This window comes from Galeopterus variegatus, unplaced genomic scaffold (assembly GCF_000696425.1).
Source record: "Galeopterus variegatus unplaced genomic scaffold, G_variegatus-3.0.2 Scaffold2704, whole genome shotgun sequence".
NCBI lineage: Eukaryota > Metazoa > Chordata > Mammalia > Dermoptera > Cynocephalidae > Galeopterus > Galeopterus variegatus.
The window spans coordinates 238534-260349 of NW_007728815.1; the positions used below are offsets into that span (position 1 = coordinate 238534).

Here is a 21816-nt window from a genome sequence, read left to right on the forward strand (position 1 = left end):
TACTACTGTTCACCGACTGACAGTGGATTAGGCAGGGGCTCCAAAGCAGGCCTCTACAGAACTGCTGGCCCCATAGCCACAACAACCCAGCCCAGGGACACTTACTGCAACATGAAACTGCCTAGGGCTCCACTGCCTAGGCCACAAAGGCACTTACAGACAACTCCAAGATTGAACACAGTTGAAGAAGTTACATGAAGGCTGCACTATTGCACTCACCCAGATATAAATTTAAAATGCCCAGCCTGTCAATATAGAACACTTCTGCAGGAAAGAGTCTCTCCCTTCAAAACCACTCCTAAAATTAAAAGAAGCTACTTCACCACCAGGTGCCCAGAAATCAATGCAGAGATACAAGAAACATGAAAAACCAGGGAAATATGGAAACATGAGTCTCTCAAAAAGACTACAATTCTCTAAAAGCAGACCCCAAACATCAGAAAACCAGTGAATCAACTGAAGAGGTATCCCAAGTAGCAATATTAAGGAAACTCAATGTGATAGACAAAAAATAGATATCACAATGAGGTAAACAAACAAACACACACACAATCCAGAACATGTATGAGAAATTTAACAAAGAGAAACAAAAAAGAACCAAGCAGAAATAGAAATTCGGAAACTGAAGAATTTATTCAACAAAATAAAAGATACAGCTGAGAGCGTAACAAGCTAGAAAAAGCAGAAGAAAGAATTTTTGAACTAGAAGACAGGCTTTTTGAACTAACACAGGTGGACCAAAAAAAAAAAAAAAAAAAAAAAAAGAAAAAAATTTTAAAAAAAAAAAAAAAACAAAAAAAAAAATTTTTGAACTAGAAGACAGGCTTTTTGAACTAACACAGGGGGACCAAAAAAAAAAAAAAAAAAAAAAGTAAAAGAATTTTAAAATAAACAAAGAAAGCATACAAGACCTTTCTGATAACCCTAACATCTGTACTATGGGTGTACTGGAAGAGGAAGAGAAAAAAGGCATTGAAAGCCTATTTGATGAAATAGTAGCCAAAAACTTCCCAGGTGTAGGGAGAATACGATCTCACACATCCAAGAAGTTCAAAGATCCCCAAACAGATTCAACCCCAAAAGGATCTTCATGACATACATTAGTCACATTGTCAAAAGTCAAAGATGAAGAAAGAATTCTAAGAACAGCAAGAAAAAAGTGTCAAATCACCTATACAGGAATCCCCATCAGGCTTGCAGCAGGCTTCTTAACAGAAGCCCTACAGGCCAGGAGAGAGTGGAATGACATCTTCAAAGTACTAAAAGAAAAAACCTGCCAAACAAGATTACTATACCCAGCAAACTCTCCTTCAGAAATGAAGAAATAGTATCCTTCCCAGACAGAAAAAAAAAAAAAAAAAAGCTGGAATTCACCACCACAAGACTGGCTCTTCAATGAATCCTAAAGGAAATTGTACATCTGGAATCCAAAGAGCAATATATATCATTATAAATACACAAAAAGGAATAAAAACTGCTGGTATCATGGATATACAAATTAAGAGAAAGAAAATGATTTTTTTAGTAGTGATAAAGTGCAAAGAGCAAACAAACAATAAAAGAGAAAGAAAGAAGCAAAATAAATATAAAACCATAAAAAATAAAATGATAGGCAAGAGAAATAAAAGGCATCCAAAATGGAAAAGATAAAGTTAAATTGTCCCTTTTCACAGATGACATGATCCTATATACAAAAAATCCTAAAGACTCTACTGATAAACTCCTAGAGCTTATAAATGAATTTGGTAAAGTTGCAGAATACAAAATCAACATGCAAAAATCAGTAGCACTTTTATACTCCAATAATGAACTATTGGGAAAAAAAATCAAGAAAGCAAACCATTTATGGTAGTCACTGAAATAAATAAAATAAATTAAAATAAAATATCTAGGAATAAATTTATCCAAGGAGGTGAAAGATCTTTACAATGAGAACTATGAAATACTGCTGAAAGAAATTAAAGAGGACACTAAAGGTGGAAAGACATTCCATTTTCATGGACTGGAAGAATTAATGTGAAAATGTCCATACTACCCAAAGTAATCTACTGATTCGATTAAATCTCCATCAAAATACTGATGATATTTTTCACAGAAATAGAAGAAATGATCCTATCGTTCATCATATGGAACAAAAGACCCTGAATAACCAAAGAAATCCTGAGGGAATAAATAAAATAAAGCCAGAAGCATTACATTACATTCAAATTATACTGCAAAGCTACAGTAACCCAAACAGCATGGTATTGGCATAAAAACAGACACATGGACGGATAGAAAAGAATAGAGAACCCCGAAATCAACCTATGTACTTACATCTTTGAAAAAATCACCAAGAGCATACTTTGGGGAAAGGACAGCTTCTTCAGCAAACGGTGCTGGGAAAACTGAATATTCATGTGTAGAAGAATGAAACTAGACCCATACACCTCGCCATATGCCAAAATCAGTGCAAAATGGATTAAAGACTTAAATATGACTTGAAACTATAAAACTCCTAGAAGAAAACATAGGAGAAATACTTCAAGATGTAGGACACAGAGACTTGAGAAATAGGCCTCAAAAGCAAAGGCAACAAAAGAAAAAACAAATGGGAGTATATGAAACTGAAAACTTCTGCATAGCAAAGGAAAGAATTAAAGACAACCTACAGAATGGGTGAAAATATCTTCAAACTATGCATCTGACAAGGGATTAATACCCAGAATATACAAGGAACTCAAACAACTTCACAGTGAAAAAACACCAAATAATCCAATTAAAAAATGGGAAAGGAGCTGAACAGACATTTCTCAAGACATACAAATGGCCAACAAATATATGAAAAAATGCTCAAGATTACTTAGCATCAGGGAAATGCAAATCAAAACCACATCGAGATATCATCTCACCCCATTTAGACTGGCAATTATGAAAATGACAGAATAACAAATGCTGATGAGGATGTGGAGAAAGGGGAACCTGACACTGTTGACTGGATTGCAAATTATTCCAGCCAGTCTGGAAAACAGAACAGAGGTTTCTCAAACAACTATAGATAGAACTACCATATGATCCAGCAATCCCACTACTGGGTGTATACCCAAAGGAATGGAAATCATGTCAAAGGGATGCACTCTGTATACCCAAAGGAATGGAAGAATAACAAATGCTGATGAGGATGTGGAGAAAGGGGAACCTGACACTGTTGACTGGATTGCAAATTATTCCAGCCAGTCTGGAAAACAGAACAGAGGTTTCTCAAACAACTATAGATAGAACTACCATATGATCCAGCAATCCCACTACTGGGTGTATACCCAAAGGAATGGAAATCATGTCAAAGGGATGCACTCTGAAGTTTATTGCAGCTCTGCTTACAATAGCCAAGATATGGAATCAACCTAAATGTCCACTGACAAAAGAATGGATAAGGAAAATGTGGCATATAAACACAATGGAATACTACTCAGCCGTAAAAAGAATGAAATTCTGCCATTCTCAGCAACATGGATGAGCTGGAAGAAAATTATGTTGAGTGAAATGAGCTGGGCATAGAAAGAAATACCACATGTCCTCACTCATAAGTGGGAGCTGAAAGAAGAAAAACAACTATCACAATAAATGTGTTTAAGTTTCAGAAGGAGAGAATATAACCATGGTTACTAGAGGTGGGAAAAGTGGAGGGAGAAGGGGGTTAGCAAGAAATTGGTTCATGGACACAAAGAATGATTATGTTTTGTAATGATGAACATGCTAATTATCCTAATTTGATCACACATTGTACACAGGTACTGATACTCAGCTCTGTACCCTACAAATGTGTATAATCAATTATTTTTCCATAATTGATCAATCCAAAATTGATCTATACAATTTAATGTGAAAGTGAAAAGACAACTCACAGAATGGGAGAATACATTTGCAAATTAAATATTTTCTAAGGGTCTAGTGTCTAGAATATATAAAGAAGTATTACAACTCAATAATAAGACAACACAACTAAAAATGGGGAAAGGATTAAATACGCATTTCTCTGAAGAAGATATAGAAATGTGCAATAAGCACATGAAAATATTCTTAACTTGATTAGGGAAATTCAAATCAAAACCATGATAAGTGGTTACCAGAGTCTGGGAAGGGTAGGTCGAAGTGGGGATAGGGAGAGGTTGATTAATAGATATAGAATTACACCTAGATAGAATAAATTCTAGTATTTGATAGTAGTGCTGGGTGGGTCCATAATTAACAATTTATTGTGTACCTTCAAATGGGTAAAACAGGAGTTCTAATGTTCTCATCACAAGGAAATAAACTTGTGTAGTGATGAATAGGCCAATTAGCCTGATTTGATCACCTCATAGTGTATACATGTATCGAAATATTACCATATGCCATAAGTATGTACAATTATTATGGGTCAATTAAAAATAAAAATTAAAAAACCCCAAAACAAATCAAAACCACAATGAGACACTATTTTGTACCCACTAGGATGTGTGTAATAAAAAGACAACAGCAAATGTTATTGGAACCCTAACTGTTGGTGGGGATATAAAATGGTGCAATAAGTTAGAAAAACCATCTGCCAGTCTCACAAAAGGTTAAATGGAGATACTATATGACCCATCGATTCCACGCCTAGGTTTAAACCCCAAAGAAATGAAAACATGTCTATACCAAAAGCTTGCATATATATGTTCATAGTAGTATATTTCATAGGAGCAAAAAAGTAGAACACAAATGGCCATCAATTGATGAATGGATTTTTAAAAAGTGGTATATTCATACAATGGAATGTTACTCAGCAATAAAAAAGAAAGAAGTGCTGTTATATGCTGCAACATACCATTTTCAAAGTCTATCCAAGTGAAAGAAGCTAGTTACAAAAGATCACATATTGTATGATTCCATTTATATGAAATGGTCCAGAATGGGCAAATTCATAGAGACAGAGAGATTAGTGGTTGCCTACGGCTTGTTGGAAAAGGGAATAGGGAATGATTGCTAATGGGTATGGGTTTTCTTTCTGGGAGAGGAAAATGTTCTGGAAGTAGACAGTGGTGACTGCTGGACAACTTTGTGAATATACCAAAACCCACTGAATGGTATACTTTAAAAGGGTGAACTTTATGGTATGTGCATTATATCTCAATTTTAAAAAGCCTCAAGCAACATTTCCTCAGGGAAGCTTGCTCTGATTTCCTTCACTGGTCAATTTCTATTTTACACTGTGACAGCTCCTTAGATGTTGTCTTCATTTTGTAACTTTTTTTGTCTTGATAATATAGAACTCTGGAATAGACACACCATGAAGGCCATATATTCCCATCACAGTTCTTCAAATGGTAGTTATTTACAAAATACTTGTTGATGGAATAAATTATGGAAAAAACCTCTACTATTTAAGTAATTTTGAGCAAAGCACTTGACTACTCTCAGCTCTATGTTTAGAGCCAGTCAAATAAGTTTGTGCTTGATGACTGAGTTACTAGAATTATGGGTCTTTGGAATTTGTCTTCATCAAAACTGACTGTAGATAATTACAGTGAACAGACATGGCTCTGTCCATGGTTTTGTACACAAGAGTGCTTAGGGAAGGGACTAACATATTGGAGACAAATGAGATAAAGAGGAAAAGTGGACTCCCATGCCATCTGAACTACATAGACTCCTCTTTCACCCAGATTCCTTCCATGATAGCAAGAAAAGAATAAACTTATTTTTTCACCTTGTTCTTTGGTCTCTGCTGTGCCATCGTCTTGTTTCATAGCTTGAGAAATTTCTTCAAAAGAGAGAGAAAAAGAATAAATTCAAACATACTTATGTTTATTATTCAAATCAGAGATATCAGATATCCCCCCAAAACCTGAGATAGGTTTTTTAATGCCATATCTTATCTTCTGGCCAGTTTGGAACATGAGAAGCATTGGCTCAGCTATAGGTGCAGAATGTACTAGTACATTAAGCACTTGATTCCAAATCAGAAGATTCCAAAATCAGAAGTGTATTTCTATACAGTGGCAATAAAAATAAAATTAAGCCAATTTCATTTACAATAGCATAAAAACAACAAAATATTTAGAAATAAATGTAACAACTGAGGTGTAAGACTTGTATACTGAAAACCATAAAACATAATTTAAAAAAACTAAGAAAATCCTAAATAAATGTGTTCATGGGTTGGAAGACTTATTTTTAGTGTGGCAATATACCTGACATTGATCTACATAATTTAATACAATCTACAACAAAAATCCCAGCTGCTTTTTTTTTTTTCTTTCTTTTTGGGCAGAAATTGTCAAGCTGATCCCAAAATTCATATGAAAATCCAAGGGACCATTAATAGTGAAACAATCTTGAAGACAAGTTGGAGATTTCAAAACTTACTATAAAATATCAGTAATTAAGTCAGTGTGGTACTGGCAGCAGGACAGGCATACAGATCAATGGAATAGAATTGAGAGTCCAAAATAAACCCATATATCAATGGTCAACTAATTTTAGACAAGAGTACCTATTCAATGGGGAAAGAATAGTCTTTTCAGCAAACGTTGCTTAAGCTGGATATTCACATGCAAAATAATGAAGCTGGACCCCCCACCTCATGCCATCTACAAAAATTAACTCAAAATGGATCAAACACTTAAATACTTTAAAGAGCTATGACTATAAAATACTTAGAAGAAAATATTGGTGTAAATATTATGATTGGGGGTTAGGCAAAAATTTGTTTTTTTTGATAAAAACCAAAAGCACAAGCAATCAAGACATAAATAAAATTACCTTCGTAAAAATTAGAGCCTTTGTGCTTCGAAGAACACTACCAAAAAGAAAATGAAAAGACAACCCAGAGAATGGAAGAATATGTTTGCATATCATATATCTTCTAAGGGTCTAGTATTCAGAACCTACAAAGTAGTATTACAACTCAAAACTAAACATAATGCAATTAAAAATGGGCAAAGGATTTGAATATACATTTCTTTGAAGAAGATATAGCAATGACCAATAACCACATGAAAATATTCTCGACATGATTAGGGAAATTCAAATAAAAAATCACAATGAGATACCATTTCACACCCACTATGATGACTATAATAAAAATTCGGGGAGTAGCAAACGTTACTGGAACCCTCAGGTGGGGGGGTGCAAAAAGATGCAGGCACTTAGGAAAGACAATTTGGCAATTCCTTGAGAAGTTAAACATAGTTGCCATATGACCCAGCAATTCTGCTCCTACATATATAGGCCCCCAAATTAAAAACATGTCAACACAAACTTGGACATAAAGATTCATGGCAGCATTATTCATAATAGTCAGAAAATGAAAACAACCCAAATGTCCATCAGGTGATAAATGGAGAAAAAAAAGTGGCATATCCACAAATAGGATATTGTTTAGCCATAAAAAGGCATGAAATATGGATACATACTGTGAACATGGACAAACCTTTGAAACATTGTGATAAATGATGGAAGCCAGTCACAAAAGGCCATGTACTGTATGGTTCCATTTATATGAAAGGTCCAGAGTAGGCAAATTCAGAGACTGAAAGTAGATTAGTGATTTCTGGGGGATGGATGTTGAGAGGAACGGGAATGATTGTTAATGGTTATGAGGTTTCTTTTGGGGGTGATGAAAATTTTCTGGAGTTAAATAATAGCGATGGTGGTGCAACTTGGTTAATATACTAAAAACACCGAATTGTATTAAACAGGTAAATTTTACAGTATTCAGATTAAAAAAAAGTTAGAAGTATGAGAATTACAGGTCAACTAATCAAAACACAGATGCTAAATTGTAAATGAAATACTAGCAAACTATAGGGCTTGTCATTTAACTCAGTTGGTTAGGGCGTGATGTGTTATAACACCAAGGTTAAGGGTTCAGATCTCCTTACAGGCCAATTAAAAAAAAAAGGTATTAGCAAACTGTATCCAGAAGTGTATGAAAAAGATACTTTTTAATGCTTAAGTCATATGTATTCCAGGAATGCAAGAATGGTTTAGCATTAGGAAAAAAATTTGTATCAGTATTACATTATCACAGTCACATAGAAAATTACAAGATTATTTCAAAATAGGCAAAAATAAAACAGGCATGAGGAATATTTTTGGAGTGATGGAAATGTCCTAAAACTGGATTGTGGTGGTAACTGCATAAGTCTGTAAATTTGTTACAAATTCTTGAATTGTATCTTTAAGATTCTGTGATATGTAAATTAAACTCCAATAAAGCTTTCAGAAAAAAATTAAGACACAAGGGGAGGAACAGGGTTTTTGTTGGGGGGGGGAAGTATATTAGGAGCTATTTCTTATAATACATTTAATCTATTAGACTATAAATAAATGAATCAACTAAGGATAAAGGGATCTGAAATTATATACAATTATAAGATCTAACACAAAGATGACAAGTCTCAGTCTCGAAAACTAGGCTTTGTACTGGTTGATTCACCTTAGGAAAGTCAGTCTCTGTGGATTTCAGATTCATCACATGTACAACTGATTTCAAATCAGTGGATTTCAGTGTTTTCCTTAGAGATTTTTGGGGGGTGTAATAGCTTTATCAAAATAAAGTTTACGAATCATATACTTTAATCATGTAAAAGTGTACATTATGGTTTTGAGAATATTCAGACATGTGTAACCATCACTACCATCAATTTTAGAACATTTTCATCACTCCCAAAAGGAAGTTCTTCCCCCACACCAGTCATCATCTCCTAAGTTCCCCATCCACCCCCTAATTTTAAGCAACTATTATCTAATTTTGAAATCTAAATAGACTTATCTATTTAGACATTTTATGTGAATGGAATCATACGGTATTTATCTTTTGGTGATGGGCTTCTTTCACTTAGCACAGTGTCTTTAAGGTCCATCCTCATTGTAGCATGTATTATAGTACATTATTTCTTTTTATGGCCAAATGCCATTGTGTATATGTGTACCACATTTGATTCTGGGGATTGATTAAAAAACAGCATTTATTGGGTTAGCTTAGGTTTCAAGGTACCTCTTTCCACAGATGAAGACTTTGACAAAGGAATGTGATCTAAGATGTAAACTCTTTGAGGGTAGAGCCTCTGTCTTCCTCATGGCTCTACTCTTCGTACATAATAGGTATTTTGCCTTAATCCATTACGAGAAGAACATACTACAGCTAGCTCGAAGGTCCATGAACAATGGAGTTTATAGGGAGAACAGCCTCCCAAGTCAAGCTACAGTCCTGTGCTGAGATACCAAGCCACCACAGCCACATCAGAAGCAGAGCTGCCCACGTCAGTCCAGACTGTACAAACCATACCACTGCCTATTGAAAGACCCATGAGAATAAATGCTTACTATTATATGCCATTGCAATTTTGAGCTTGTCATGCTGTAGTATTATCATAGCAACAGCTAACTGATACAGAAATTGGGGACTGAGCTTTGGGGAATAGAAAATGACAGGATGACAGGACAGAAAAAAAAAAAAGAGGAAGAAAATAAATCTCTATTGTCTCCCATCATGTAAACCAGGACAAGGGAACTTACAAAATCCTGTCTCTTTCATTCCCCCTTTGATTCTCTTGTTAAAATCTAGTTGTGTAGCTCATAGAGATGTTTTAACAGTGAGAAAAGACTATAGAGAAGTGAAGTCATCAAATGAGGCAGTATAGTATAGTGGTTAAGCTCTCAGGTACTGGAGTCACATATCTCCTGCACAAGCCCAGTTTGCCCCAGCATAGCCATGTAAGATTTGGCATGCCATTTAGTCTCCGGGTTTCAGTTTTGTGACTAGACAAGTTTAATAACAGTTACTACCACACAGGATTCTTTTGAAAATTATACGCTAAAGCACATGGCACAGTGCTTGACCCATAAGGTCTTAAGGAGTGGTGCTTCTTGTGCACAATGATAATTTAGAGGAATTTCTTAATGTGGTTGTCACAACCCCTGTTTTTGTCAGGTTTGTTTTGGTTCATCTGCTAAGATTAGTCTGTAAGTGTGGCTCTTTGATACCACCACTAAGCCACCATTTAGTCATTTATAAAAACTATAAGATACAATTTTATCACTTCAAGGATAATAACATGGAGCACTCACTGTGTTAAGCCTGGATTTACATTAAACTTTCAGCAATTTATGACCTCTGGGATTCTGAGTCTCTCTAGCTTAGGTATCAATTACTCAGACTTTAGCTTTCAAGGGTGCTTTTATATCCACAGCCTGAACAAAGCTGAACTGTTTTCTGATCAACACCAGCTGCTGGAAGATTATCAAGATAATGGTAGTAGTGTGGGTAATAGTGGGAAATACATGTTGTCTGCACAAGCCTGCATTTCTCCTCATATGTTTTGCCTTCACCGGTTTAATATTTTGTTCTTTTGTCTCTCCTGTCCTCTACTGAAGTGCGAGTCCATGAATGCAGGAGATTCACATGTACTTCGGCCATGGATGTATTGTATGTACACAGAGCATCTAGGCACACCCTGCATCTAGACAGTGCTCAAATGTTTGGGGAATTGAATCTGGTTGCATGCTATGTGGTTCTCTCCAAAGCCTCCAAAACAGGTTATTAGGAGAACCTTGTCCTAGTGGGGTCATGAAGTTACCCAAAATGAAGATGAAAACCCTATGAGTTGTAAGAAAACATTAAGACTACAGGACTCTTGGTCTTAGAATAAAAAAGACTAGAATTACTGAATTCTCAGAACCTACCTGATCTGCTAATGATGAGGTAAAAGACTAGAAACAACACTGAACTATCAGAAGTCATGGTTCTAGTCCTGGAGGTGCAACTGCTCACCATGTGGCTTTAAGCACATCTGATTTTTCTACCACTCCCACACTAACCTGGTAATGTGTCCTTGCTTAGTCCTTGGTCAGTCTTTATCGGTTCAGAATCTTCTGGTATTTTAGCCAGTGAATGTTCTGCAACAGAAAAGGGATAATGGTCGTGATAAAGTCACAGCAATCACCCTAGCCAGGAATGAGACCACCTCCCGGCCCAGTCTATATGTTGCAAAACAGCTCTTCCTGTGTTTCCTGGGATGAGATCGTGAAACCCCATTCACCTAGTTCCTCACGGCAGGAACTGGGATATCATCTCTGACACTGTATTCTCTCCCCGCATTTAGTCCTTAAAAAGTTTTGTCTCCTTCTGAAATGTCTTCCAATTCCATTTCTACTTCTTTCTGTAACTCCCATCACCACCCTAGTCCAGGCCACCTTTATTTTTCTCATGGAATATTAGAATGGGCTCCTAATGGGTCTCCCCACGTCTACTCATAACTCTTGAGTCATTCAACACTTCAGCAACAGTACTGAAAGGCTAATTTTTACTTTATTTATTTATTTATTTATTTATTTTCCTTTTTTTTGTCTTTTTTTCGTGTCCGGCAATGGATCGCAACCCTCAGTGTCGCGCCCGTACCGGACCGGGACCGGCAACGGGATCGCAACCCTCGGTGCTGCGCCCGCACCTCGCTCAGCCAGTGAGCAGGAACCGGTCTGTATGTGGGATCCAAACCCTCAGCGGGAGCGTCGCCGAGCTCCCAAGCGGCGCACTGTAGCAGTGCGCCACCGGGCCGGCCCTAATTTTTACTTTCAACCTTTTAAAACTATTTAATTGTTTATACATACTATTAAAATTATTTTCAAAATGCAGTGTTATCTGATTTCTAGTCCATCCCTCCATCTTCACCTCCTTCCCACGCTCCATGATCAAGCCAAGCCCTTTCTTTGTTAAAGGCTTCATAACACTGCTATGTTTTGCTCACAACGTTCTTCTCAACCATGCCCAATCAACTCAGCTAACTCCTTTTCTTCATTTTTTTTTGTCTTAGGCTAAAGCTTCTGTGTTCTAAAAAGTGATTTTAGACTTCACTTTTCTCTAGTCTGGAATAGGAGCCTCTCAAATTTTTCTACTATTCATTTTTAAAATTGCCCATTTATCTCTCTTCCCTTCCACAACTCAAGGCTATAAATCTCTGGCACTTGACACATGAGGACTTAAATTTATGCTAAATGAATGTTAAATAATGGACCTCATTTTTGTCACTTTTTAGCTCATGAACTTGGTCAACTTAAGTAACTTGGTAGAGCTTCTATTTCAGCTTCTTCTATGGACAATCTATTTTATTGGGTTGGGTTAAGAATCAACAGCAGGGCACATGAAAATTTCAGCATAGTACCTAACCTATGGTACTAACTCAGTAAACATCAGCTATCATTTTAGGTTTTTTACCCTCACTTTCTGCAGATAATACCAATGTCTTCCACACAAAGGCTTTTCAAAGTTCAGAAGGGGTAGCTCTTCAAGTCCTTTGCAGCTATAGCTGCTGAGCTATATCTAGGTGACTAATGTCAAGGTGACTGCTGTGTAGGCATGCAATACTCAGTCGCTTGGGCCAATTTTGCTACTCACTGCTGGGACTCTAAGTTTTCAGCTCACAGTTGAAAGAAGTTTCTCCTTATAAAGGAGAACTACTATTTTTTAAAATGACCTTTTTCCTAAATACCCTAAAATAATCACACAATCTAATCTAAGTCCATCAGCTGTAATATGGGCACCAGTCTAAGTAAGACCAGTCCTTACATCACTGCCTTGAACCTCAGTTCTTCAGCGTGGGGCTGAGGGGGAGGCACCCACTGAACTACCACCACAGTGTTCTCTTACAAACGAAGCTTTGTGAGCCAGTTTCTTTACATTATCTTATTGAACTTTTGCAAGGGCACATATAGTATCACAGCTCCTATTCCAAGATGTGGAATCCAAGGCTCAGAATAGGAGGACACTTGCCCAGAGTCACACAGGTTACAAGTGGAAGCTCCAAAACTCAAGCTTAGCATTTACAATCCAAATGCTGGCTATGAATTTCAACTGAATTATGTCACGGGAGGAGCTATCTGCCCATTTCCATTCCTCCATTCTATTACAGGCCGGAGACCACATTAATTTCCAGCTAGTCAGGATGACCAAGGAGTTACTTCTCACAGTTCAGACTCACAGAAGAGGTAGACCCAGTTACAGAACAATAATTCTCCTTCTCCATGGGAACTTGGGATTACCTTCTTTCACTCCTACCCTTAAACTTGCCCCAAGTTTTACTTACTTTTCATCTCCTCTCTTGCTTTCTCAGAGAGTAATAACAGGCTCATCTCTTCAAAGATGTTAATGGATATGTCCCAGGCAAGAGGTCCTGTATAATACTCGTGCAAGAGCAAGGCTAGACATTCCACGTTGGCATTATCCACTTCAAGCCATGGTAGAGAGCATGTCGACAATTCTGAAGACTTTTCCTTTAGTAATTCCTTAAACGTCTGAAATTCTTCCTTGTTTAGCTCCTTGAGGTACCACTGAAGTCCATAGTTGGAAAAGGAGGAAAATTCCATCTTGATTCAAGGCTGAGCGCTCAGGTGTTGGTGAAAAAGTGGACTCTGGTTATATGGAGTAAGTGGGACCTGTGAGAAGAGTGACCAGATTCAAAAGGGAATCTTAGCTACTGTCAATAGTGCTGCAATAAACACGGGAGTAGCCAAGCTGTGGAGTTAATTTAAGTGTCCAACAATGGGTAAATGGATAAAAAAAATGTGGTATATGAAGTAAAATACTATTGAAATACTATTACACAATGAAATACTATTCAGCCATAAAAAAATGAAATCCTGGGCCGGCCCGGTGGCGCACTCGGTTGAGTGTGGCACTTGGGAGCGCGGCTCCCGCCGAGGGTTCGGATCCCATATAGAGACTGGTCCGCTCACTGGCTGAGCGCGGTGTGGGCGCGACACCGAGGGTTGCGATCCCGTTGCCGGTCGCGGTACGGGCGCGACACCAAGGGTTGCGATCCCGTTACCGGTCACGAAAAAAGACAAAAAGGAAAAAAAAAAAGCGAAATCCTGTTATTTGCAACAACATGGATGGACCTGGAAGAGAGTATGTTAAGTAAATAAGCTAGGCACAGAAAGACAAATGCCACCTGATCTCACTCATAAGTAGAATCTTAAAAAAACTGATAATATAGAAGCAAAGTAGAATAGTGATTACCAGAGACTGGGGACGGAGGAAGGGAAACTGGGAGAGATTAGCCAACGGGTACAAAATTACATTTAGGTAGAAGGAATAGGTTCTGGTATTCTAATTGCATAGTAAGTTGACTCTGGTTAACAGTTTAGTTTTGTATTTTACATAATAGCTAGAGGAGAGGTCTCACCTCAAAGAAATGATAAATGCATGAGGTGAATGGTCTCACCTCAAAGAAATGATAAATGCATGAGGTGATGGGTACACTAATTACCCTGACCCAATCATTATACAACATACATATGTATCAAAACATCAGCTTGTACCTTATAAATATGTACAATTACAATGTGTCAATTAAAATAAATTTTAAAAAGGGAATCATGCAGCAAATTCTCAAGTTCACATATCTAATCTCAATAAACTTTCTTAATGAAAATTTTCTACTCCTTTTGCAAAACAATCTGAGAAAAGCCCAACTCACAGGTAATAATTCTTTACAGACAGAACATTAGTTGCCATCATCTCTGTTTATCCTGTTACTAGAATATAACTTCTGGGATATTTTGTTGCCTGTACCCTTAGTACCCAAAACAGTGCCTGGTACAAAATAATATTCAGCTGAATGGTCTTGGGTAATATGCTATATTCAAGGAAACTTGCAAATAGGTTCTCACCAGTTATTGACAACCAGTTACACAGTTTTTAGAACAGTTGAGTCCTGTTGTGCCTGTTAACATAACATCTAGCTACATAAACATAGTAAGCAGTTTTGATATTAAAAACTGAGATGGAGGTAGTGGTTACACAGCATTGTGAGTGTAATTAATTCCACACAATTGTATGTTTAAAAATGCTTAAAATGGATATTCTTATATGTATTTTACCACAATAAAATAATTTTTTGAAAGTCATTTCTGATAAGAGACTTATATCTAGGTAATATAAACACTTATAATAAAGCAGCAATTCAATTAAAAATGGGCAAAGGAGCTGAACAGACATTTCTCAAAAGAGGACATACAAACGGCCAACAGGTACATGAAAAAATGCTTGACATCACTAATCAGAGAAATGCAAATCAAAACCACAATAAAATATTTCACCCTACTTAGAACAGCTATTATCAAAAAGACAGAAAACAACAAATGCTGGTGAGCATGCGGAGAGAAGGAAACTCATACATTGCTGACGGGAATATAAATTAGTACAGCCATTAGGGAAAATAGTATGGAGATTTCTCAAAGAACTTCAGATAGAAATATCATATAATCCAGCAATTCCACTACTGGGTATATATCCAAAGGAATGGAAATCATGTCAAAGAGATGCCTGCACTCCCATGTTTACTGCAGCTCTGCTTACAATAGCCAAGATTTAGAACCACATAATGGAATACTACTTAGATATAAAAAAAAAAAAAAGAATGCAATTTTGCCTTTCACAACAATATGGAAGAGCTTGGAGAAATTTATTAAGTGAAATAAGCCAGACACAGAAAGAGAAATACGGCATATTTCACTCATACGTGGAAGCTAACAACGTTGATCTCATAGAAGTAGAGAGTAGAATAGTGATTACTAGAGACTGGAAAGAGAAGGGAAGGGAGATGGGGAGAGGAAACAGAATTGTTTCAATGGAAACAAAATTGTAGAGAGAAAAGAACAATGTCTAGTATTCCATAGCAATACAGTGTGATTACAGTCAAATCACTATATAACTTCAAGTACGTAACTGAGAGGATTTTGAATGTTTCTAATACAAGAGGTGACAAATGCTTGAGGTGATGGATATGCTAAATACCCTGATATGATCATTTCATACTGTATGAATGTACTCAAATATCACACTGTACTCCATGAATATATACCATTATCATGGGTCAATTAAGGAAAAGTAAATGAAAAGAAAAAAGAAAGAGTAGAATAGTGGCTGCCAGGCGAGGGGGAGGGAGAATGGGGTGAAGCTGGTAAATAGGTACAAAGTCACAAAGTTAAAGTCAAAAGAATAAGTTCTGGTGCTCTAGGACGACTACAGCTAATAATATTGTTTGTACATTTCAAGACAGCTAGAAAAGAGATCTTGAATGTTCTAACCACAAAGAAAGATAAAGGTTTAAGTGACTGATATGCTAACTATCCTGACTGGATCATTATATAATGTATGCATGTATCGAAACAAACTGTACCCCACAAAAATGTCAATGAAAAACATATATAAATAAAATGGGCACAGGATCTAAATAGATATTTCTCCAAAGGTATACAAATGACTAATAAGCACATGAAAAGATTACTATCACTAACCATCAGGACAGATTGTCCCTCTCCACCCCCTAACTTGTTTTATATGTATGCATTTAGGGCATCTGCTATGTGTTGTTTCTCAAAGTTGTTCAGAAGGCTGGTCTATGAGGACATAAAAATGTAGCACTTGTTAGTACTTTAATGTCCCAGGAATAATACTTAAATCTGTGGAATTTCCTCTTTTGCTATTATGTGACCTCTATCAGTAGTGATGACCAGTACTAGTTGGCCATTTGGGGCTTATCTGGTTTTCCCCAACCAGTACTTTGTGGTAGAAAATAAAGCAATTGAAGAGATGCCATATAATAAAACATTTTAAAGACTCAGGTAGATGGCAGCTTGCCATTTTCTGAGGAGTAATATTGGAGTGGAAGTTACCTTTGCTTGGCATCTGTGCATTTATAGTAGTTTTCTCTTGAGCCTGACTTGTAGTTACAGAGTGTCTTAGTCCGTTTTGTGTTGCTATAACAGACTTACCTGAGACTGGGTAATTTATAAAGAAGAGAGGTTTATTTGGCTTACAATTCTGGGACAGCTGCATCTGGCATGGGCCTCAGGCTGCTTCTACTCATGGCAGAAAGTGGCAGGCAGCTGGTGGGTACAAGCAGATCACATAGCCAGAGGAAGCAGAACAGAGCGAGGACGTGCCAGGGTCTTTTTAAGCAACAAGCTCTCACGGGAACTAATAAAGCGAGAACTCACTCATCAATCACCCCCCCCCCCCGAGAGCATTAATCCATTCATGAGGGAATCGCCCTCATGACTCAATTTCCAACACTGCCACATTGGAGATCAAATTTCCACATGAGTTTTGGAGGGGACAACATATCCAAACTCCTTCACAGAGTAAGGTCTTTCTAGCCTCCTTCCTGTTACCAGAAGCGTCCATTAAGGTATAATCAGTCAACACTAATTTTTGCTATTGCTTAGACAGATTAGGGCAACTGCTTTCTGCTTCCTTGATCTACAGAGACAAACTTGTTCCTAGTAGTAAGTACCTATCTGTTTTTCTGCCTGCCATTCTCTATAGGGAAGTTAAGAGTAGTTTGCTAAGATTACTTCAATTAGTTATGAGTCAAAGGATAAACAGAAGCTGAAATAAAAATTATAAAAATACATGAAAGAAAACATTGAAAGAAGAGTTGGAGTGGGTAACGAGAACATAGAGCTACCATCAAAGCAAAGTTCTAGATTTCATAAGTATTTCCAACACTGTTCTAATTTAGTAATTTATCCTGCACTAAAAGATGAGGTGGTATGCACAGGCACAAGCTTTCCCCATAGGATACAGAAAATGGGTCATCACAAATAATATCTTTATGGGAAGCATCTCTCCAAAGATTTCAGAGGTGGCATTCCCTAGACAATTGCCATGGATTGACCAACTGCCTAGAGAAGCTAATTTTTTTCTCCTGCTTTCTTTCATTTTCTTCATTTTTTCTTTGCATTCCAAATAGAGCTCTGCTACAATGAATGGCTAATAATATTGTGGCACTATCTGTCTAGTTAATTAGATCCTCATACTCGTGATACCAAGGCTGAGGGTCAGATTTTACATAGGTAACTCAGTTGTAGGAGAGTATAAACTTAAATGCAGGTTCCCAGATCAGAGTGGCAGCTCCAAATTCAAGTCCTATTTCTGCAACTTTCATGGTATGTCCCCTTTGCAAGTAAATGAACCTCTCCCTGCAACTGGGCTCTCTCCCAAGGTTTTTGTGAGGTTTCAGTGAACACAAGTGCAGCAGCCGAAAAACTGGCACAGAATGAGCATGTGAATGCTGAGCAATATCTGTTGTAACAATTACATACTAGGAATGAGACTTCTTAAGCAAAATAGTATGATATGAAAACGAGTACTCTGGCTTAACACACTGCTGGGGACATGTTTTGATTTAGCATAATCTCACTTATATGAGAGTACTTCAAAAGTTCATGGAAAAATAGAATTAAAAGATAATATGAATGTTTCCATGAACTTCTGGAGTACCCTTGTATGTGGAATCTAAAAAAGTTAAACCCACAGAAGCAGAGAGAATGGTGATTGCCAGAGCCGGGGGCAGGGGAATGGGGAAAAGGGAGATGTTGGATAAGGGGTACAAGTTTCAGTTAGATTGGAGGAATGAGTTTGAGATCTATTGCACAGCATGGTGACTACTATTAATAATTTATTGTATGTTTCAAAATTGCTGGAAGAGATTTTAAATGTTCTGGCCACAAGAAAGTTAAGTACATGAGGAAATAGCTATGTTAATTATCTTGATTTAATCTTTCTACAATGTGCACATCTATCAAAACATGACATTGTAACCAATAAACATATACAATTGTCAATTAAAAATATAGATTTAAGATTTGTTTAAATTTGAAGATGTGTGGGTGAAACTAAGGTATCCTTATATCTAAACTCAGGAACGTCTGAAGTTCAGAACACAGGAGATTTTAAAATCAGTCTAATCCAGTCTTTGGAATTCTGAATTAATTTTACCAAGAGATGCAAGATTTCTATTAACCTACCTACCCTCTGGGGGAAATTTTTTCTTTTTTGTGCTACTACAGTTGCTTTTCATGTGATTAAAGCATTTATAAGAGTAGATAATGATCACCACCCTTTGATCTGGAACAGAAACCTTGATTGTTCTGTAAACAGAGTAAATACAATTTTTACTAAATGCAGTTTCATTTATCTTTGTCTTTTCATATACATGAATGACCTCAAGTCTGAAATATTTGTAAGATCTGTTTACAGTATTAACTTTTACCAATATTTTGTTGCATGAAAGAAGTGTTCCTTTGTATAGGAAAATGGACTGTAATCCCCCAGTAAAAATGCTGTATTATGTAAATGGACAGGCACAAGTGATGAGAATTTGGACTCAAGAGAAATAGATGGGGGAAAAATACCGCAGGAAGAAAGATTCTACTTAAAGCAGAATAAAGGCAAACAGTCACAGCTATACGCAGTCAAGAAGATAAAGAACATTGGTTTAACAGTAGAAAAAGAGTCTCCCACATTTACAGAATAAAGGAAAAAATTTTATGCATCCATTGAGATTATATAAAGTATGAAAATAAATGCTTTACAAACTAGGACTATATACCCTTCCACAAATTAAATTTTTTTTCTACTAATAAAAGCTACGGTGAAAATACATAGTGGTGAAACATTGACATATATACATATATATATGTATGTGTGTGTGTGTGTGTATATATATATATATATTTTTTTTTTTTTGACAAAGAGCAGGTGTCAGCAAACTTTCTGAAAGGGGCCAGATATTTTAGGCTTTGTGGAGCATTTGGTCTTTGTAACAACTTCACAACTCAGTTCTTGTGGTATAAAAGCAGCCATAGACAATAAACAAATGAGGGAAGCTGTGTTCCAATAAAACTTTATTTACAAAAACAGGTGATGGGCTGGATTTCACCCATAAGCCATAATGTACTGACCCCACAGAGACAGAATAAGACAAGGATATTAGCTATCAGAATTTCTGTTCAGTTTTTACTGTCTCCACTATTATTTATATTCTATACTTCACTAGTATTTATATTTACATTATTCACATTATCTTCAGTAGCAAAACAACCAAATAAAGAAACGAGAGATATAAAAGCAGGAAAGGAAGGTAAAAACGAACAATATAGATGGGTATGTATACCTAATAAAGTCAAGAAAATTATTTGAAAAACTTATATGAAGTCACCAAATTGGATTAGTAATAAAGATAGGGAACCAACCTAAGTGTCCATCGACTGATGACTGAATAAGGAACACGTGGTATCTATACACAATGGAAAATTACTCAGCCATAAAAAGGAATGAAATTCTGCCATTGGAAGAAAAATGGATGAACTTGGAGAAAATTATGTTATGTGAAATAAGCTTGGCACAGAGGGAAAAATACTGCATGTCCTCACTCATAAGTGGGAGGTAAGAGAGAAAGAAGAAAAACCACAGTGGTGTGTTGGACTTGCAGAGGGAGAGGACAGACCTAGAGTTGAGGAGGAGGGGAGGGTTAGGGAGAGGTTGGGTGGGGAACACCGGGAATAACTGCAATTTGAGTTGGAGGGCATGCTGATAGTATTGACCTGCTCACCACATCTTGGGCACAGGTGTTGACAGTCACCTCTGTGCTCCATGAATATGTATAATCAATTAAAGTAAATAAATAAGGTATTATGTGCATACAAAAATAAAAACTCATACACAAAGTCAAACTGTCTCTGTCTGCAGATAGTATGTTCCTATACATAGAAAAGCCTAAAGAAATAACCAAACAACTTAGAGCTGATTAACAATTTCAGTAACATTTCAGGATACAAAATCAACACCCCCAAATCAGTAGCATTTTTATACTCCCACAATGAACTATCAGAAAAAGAAATCAAGAAAACAAGCCCATGTACAGTAGTCACCAAAAAAATAAAATACCTAGGAATCAATTTAATCAAGGAGATGAAAGATCCCTACAACAAGAATTACAAGACACTACTGAAAGAAATTAAATAGGACACAAAAAGATGGAAAGACATTTTATGCTCTTGGATGGGAAAAATTAACATTGTGAAAATGTCCATACTACCCAAAGTGATCTGTAGATTGAATGTAATCCCCATCAAAAGTACCAATGACATTCTTCACAGAAATAGAAAAAGTGATCCTAACATTCATGTGGAACAACAAAAGACCATGAATAGCCAAAGAAATCCTGAGCAAAAAATAAATAAAGCTGGAGTCATAACGCTACCTGACTTCAAATTATACTACGAAGCTATTGTAATGAAAACTGTATTGTACTGGCATAAAAACGGACACTCAGACCAATGGAACAAAATAGAGAACCCAGAAGTCAACCCACATACTTATAGCCATCTGATCTTTGAAAAAGGCAACAAGAATTGGGGAAAAAGTGCCTCTTCAATTTACGGTGCTGGGAAAACTGGGCATCTATATGCAGAAGAATGAAACTAGACCTGTACCTCTTGCCATATACCAAAATCAACTTCAAAATGGATTAAAGACTTCAGTATAACACCCCAAACCATAAAACTGCTAGAAGAAAACATAGAGGAAACATTTCAGAAAGTAGGACTGGGCAAAGACTATGAATAAAACCCCAAAAGCACAGACAACAAAAGAAAAAAACACATGGGATTAAATCAAACTAAAAAGATTCTGCACAGCAAGGGAAAAGATGAACAGAGCAGAAAGACAACCTACAGAATGGGAGGAAATATTTGCAAACTATATACATCTGACAAGGGATTAATAACCATAACATAAGGAATTCAAACATCTTAACAGTAAAAAACACAAATAATCCAATTAAAAATAGGACCGGCTCCCGCTCACTGGCTGAGCGAGGCGCCGGAGCAACGCCGAGGTTTGCAATCCCGTTGCCGGTCCCTGGTCCGGTACGGGGGCAACACTGAGGGTTGCGATCCGTTGCCGGACACGGAAAAAGACAAAAGACAAAAAAAAAAAAAAAAAAAAAAAAAAAAAAAAGGGGC

At 36.7% G+C, this 21816-nt stretch overlaps 1 protein-coding gene across 1 annotated transcript in view; it reads right to left on the reverse strand.

The window, feature by feature from the left end:
- Positions 1-13470, reverse strand: part of NLRP5 (NLR family, pyrin domain containing 5) — a gene marked incomplete at its 5' end in the record, with an annotated part of 48237 nt that extends 34767 nt beyond the window's left edge. Inside the window, 4 exon segments of the mRNA XM_008582704.1 lie at positions 5711-5764; positions 10828-10905; positions 13089-13414; positions 13416-13470. Coding sequence (XP_008580926.1) covers positions 5711-5764; positions 10828-10905; positions 13089-13414; positions 13416-13470 — 513 coding nt within the window.
- Between the last annotated feature and the right edge of the window lie 8346 nt (positions 13471-21816).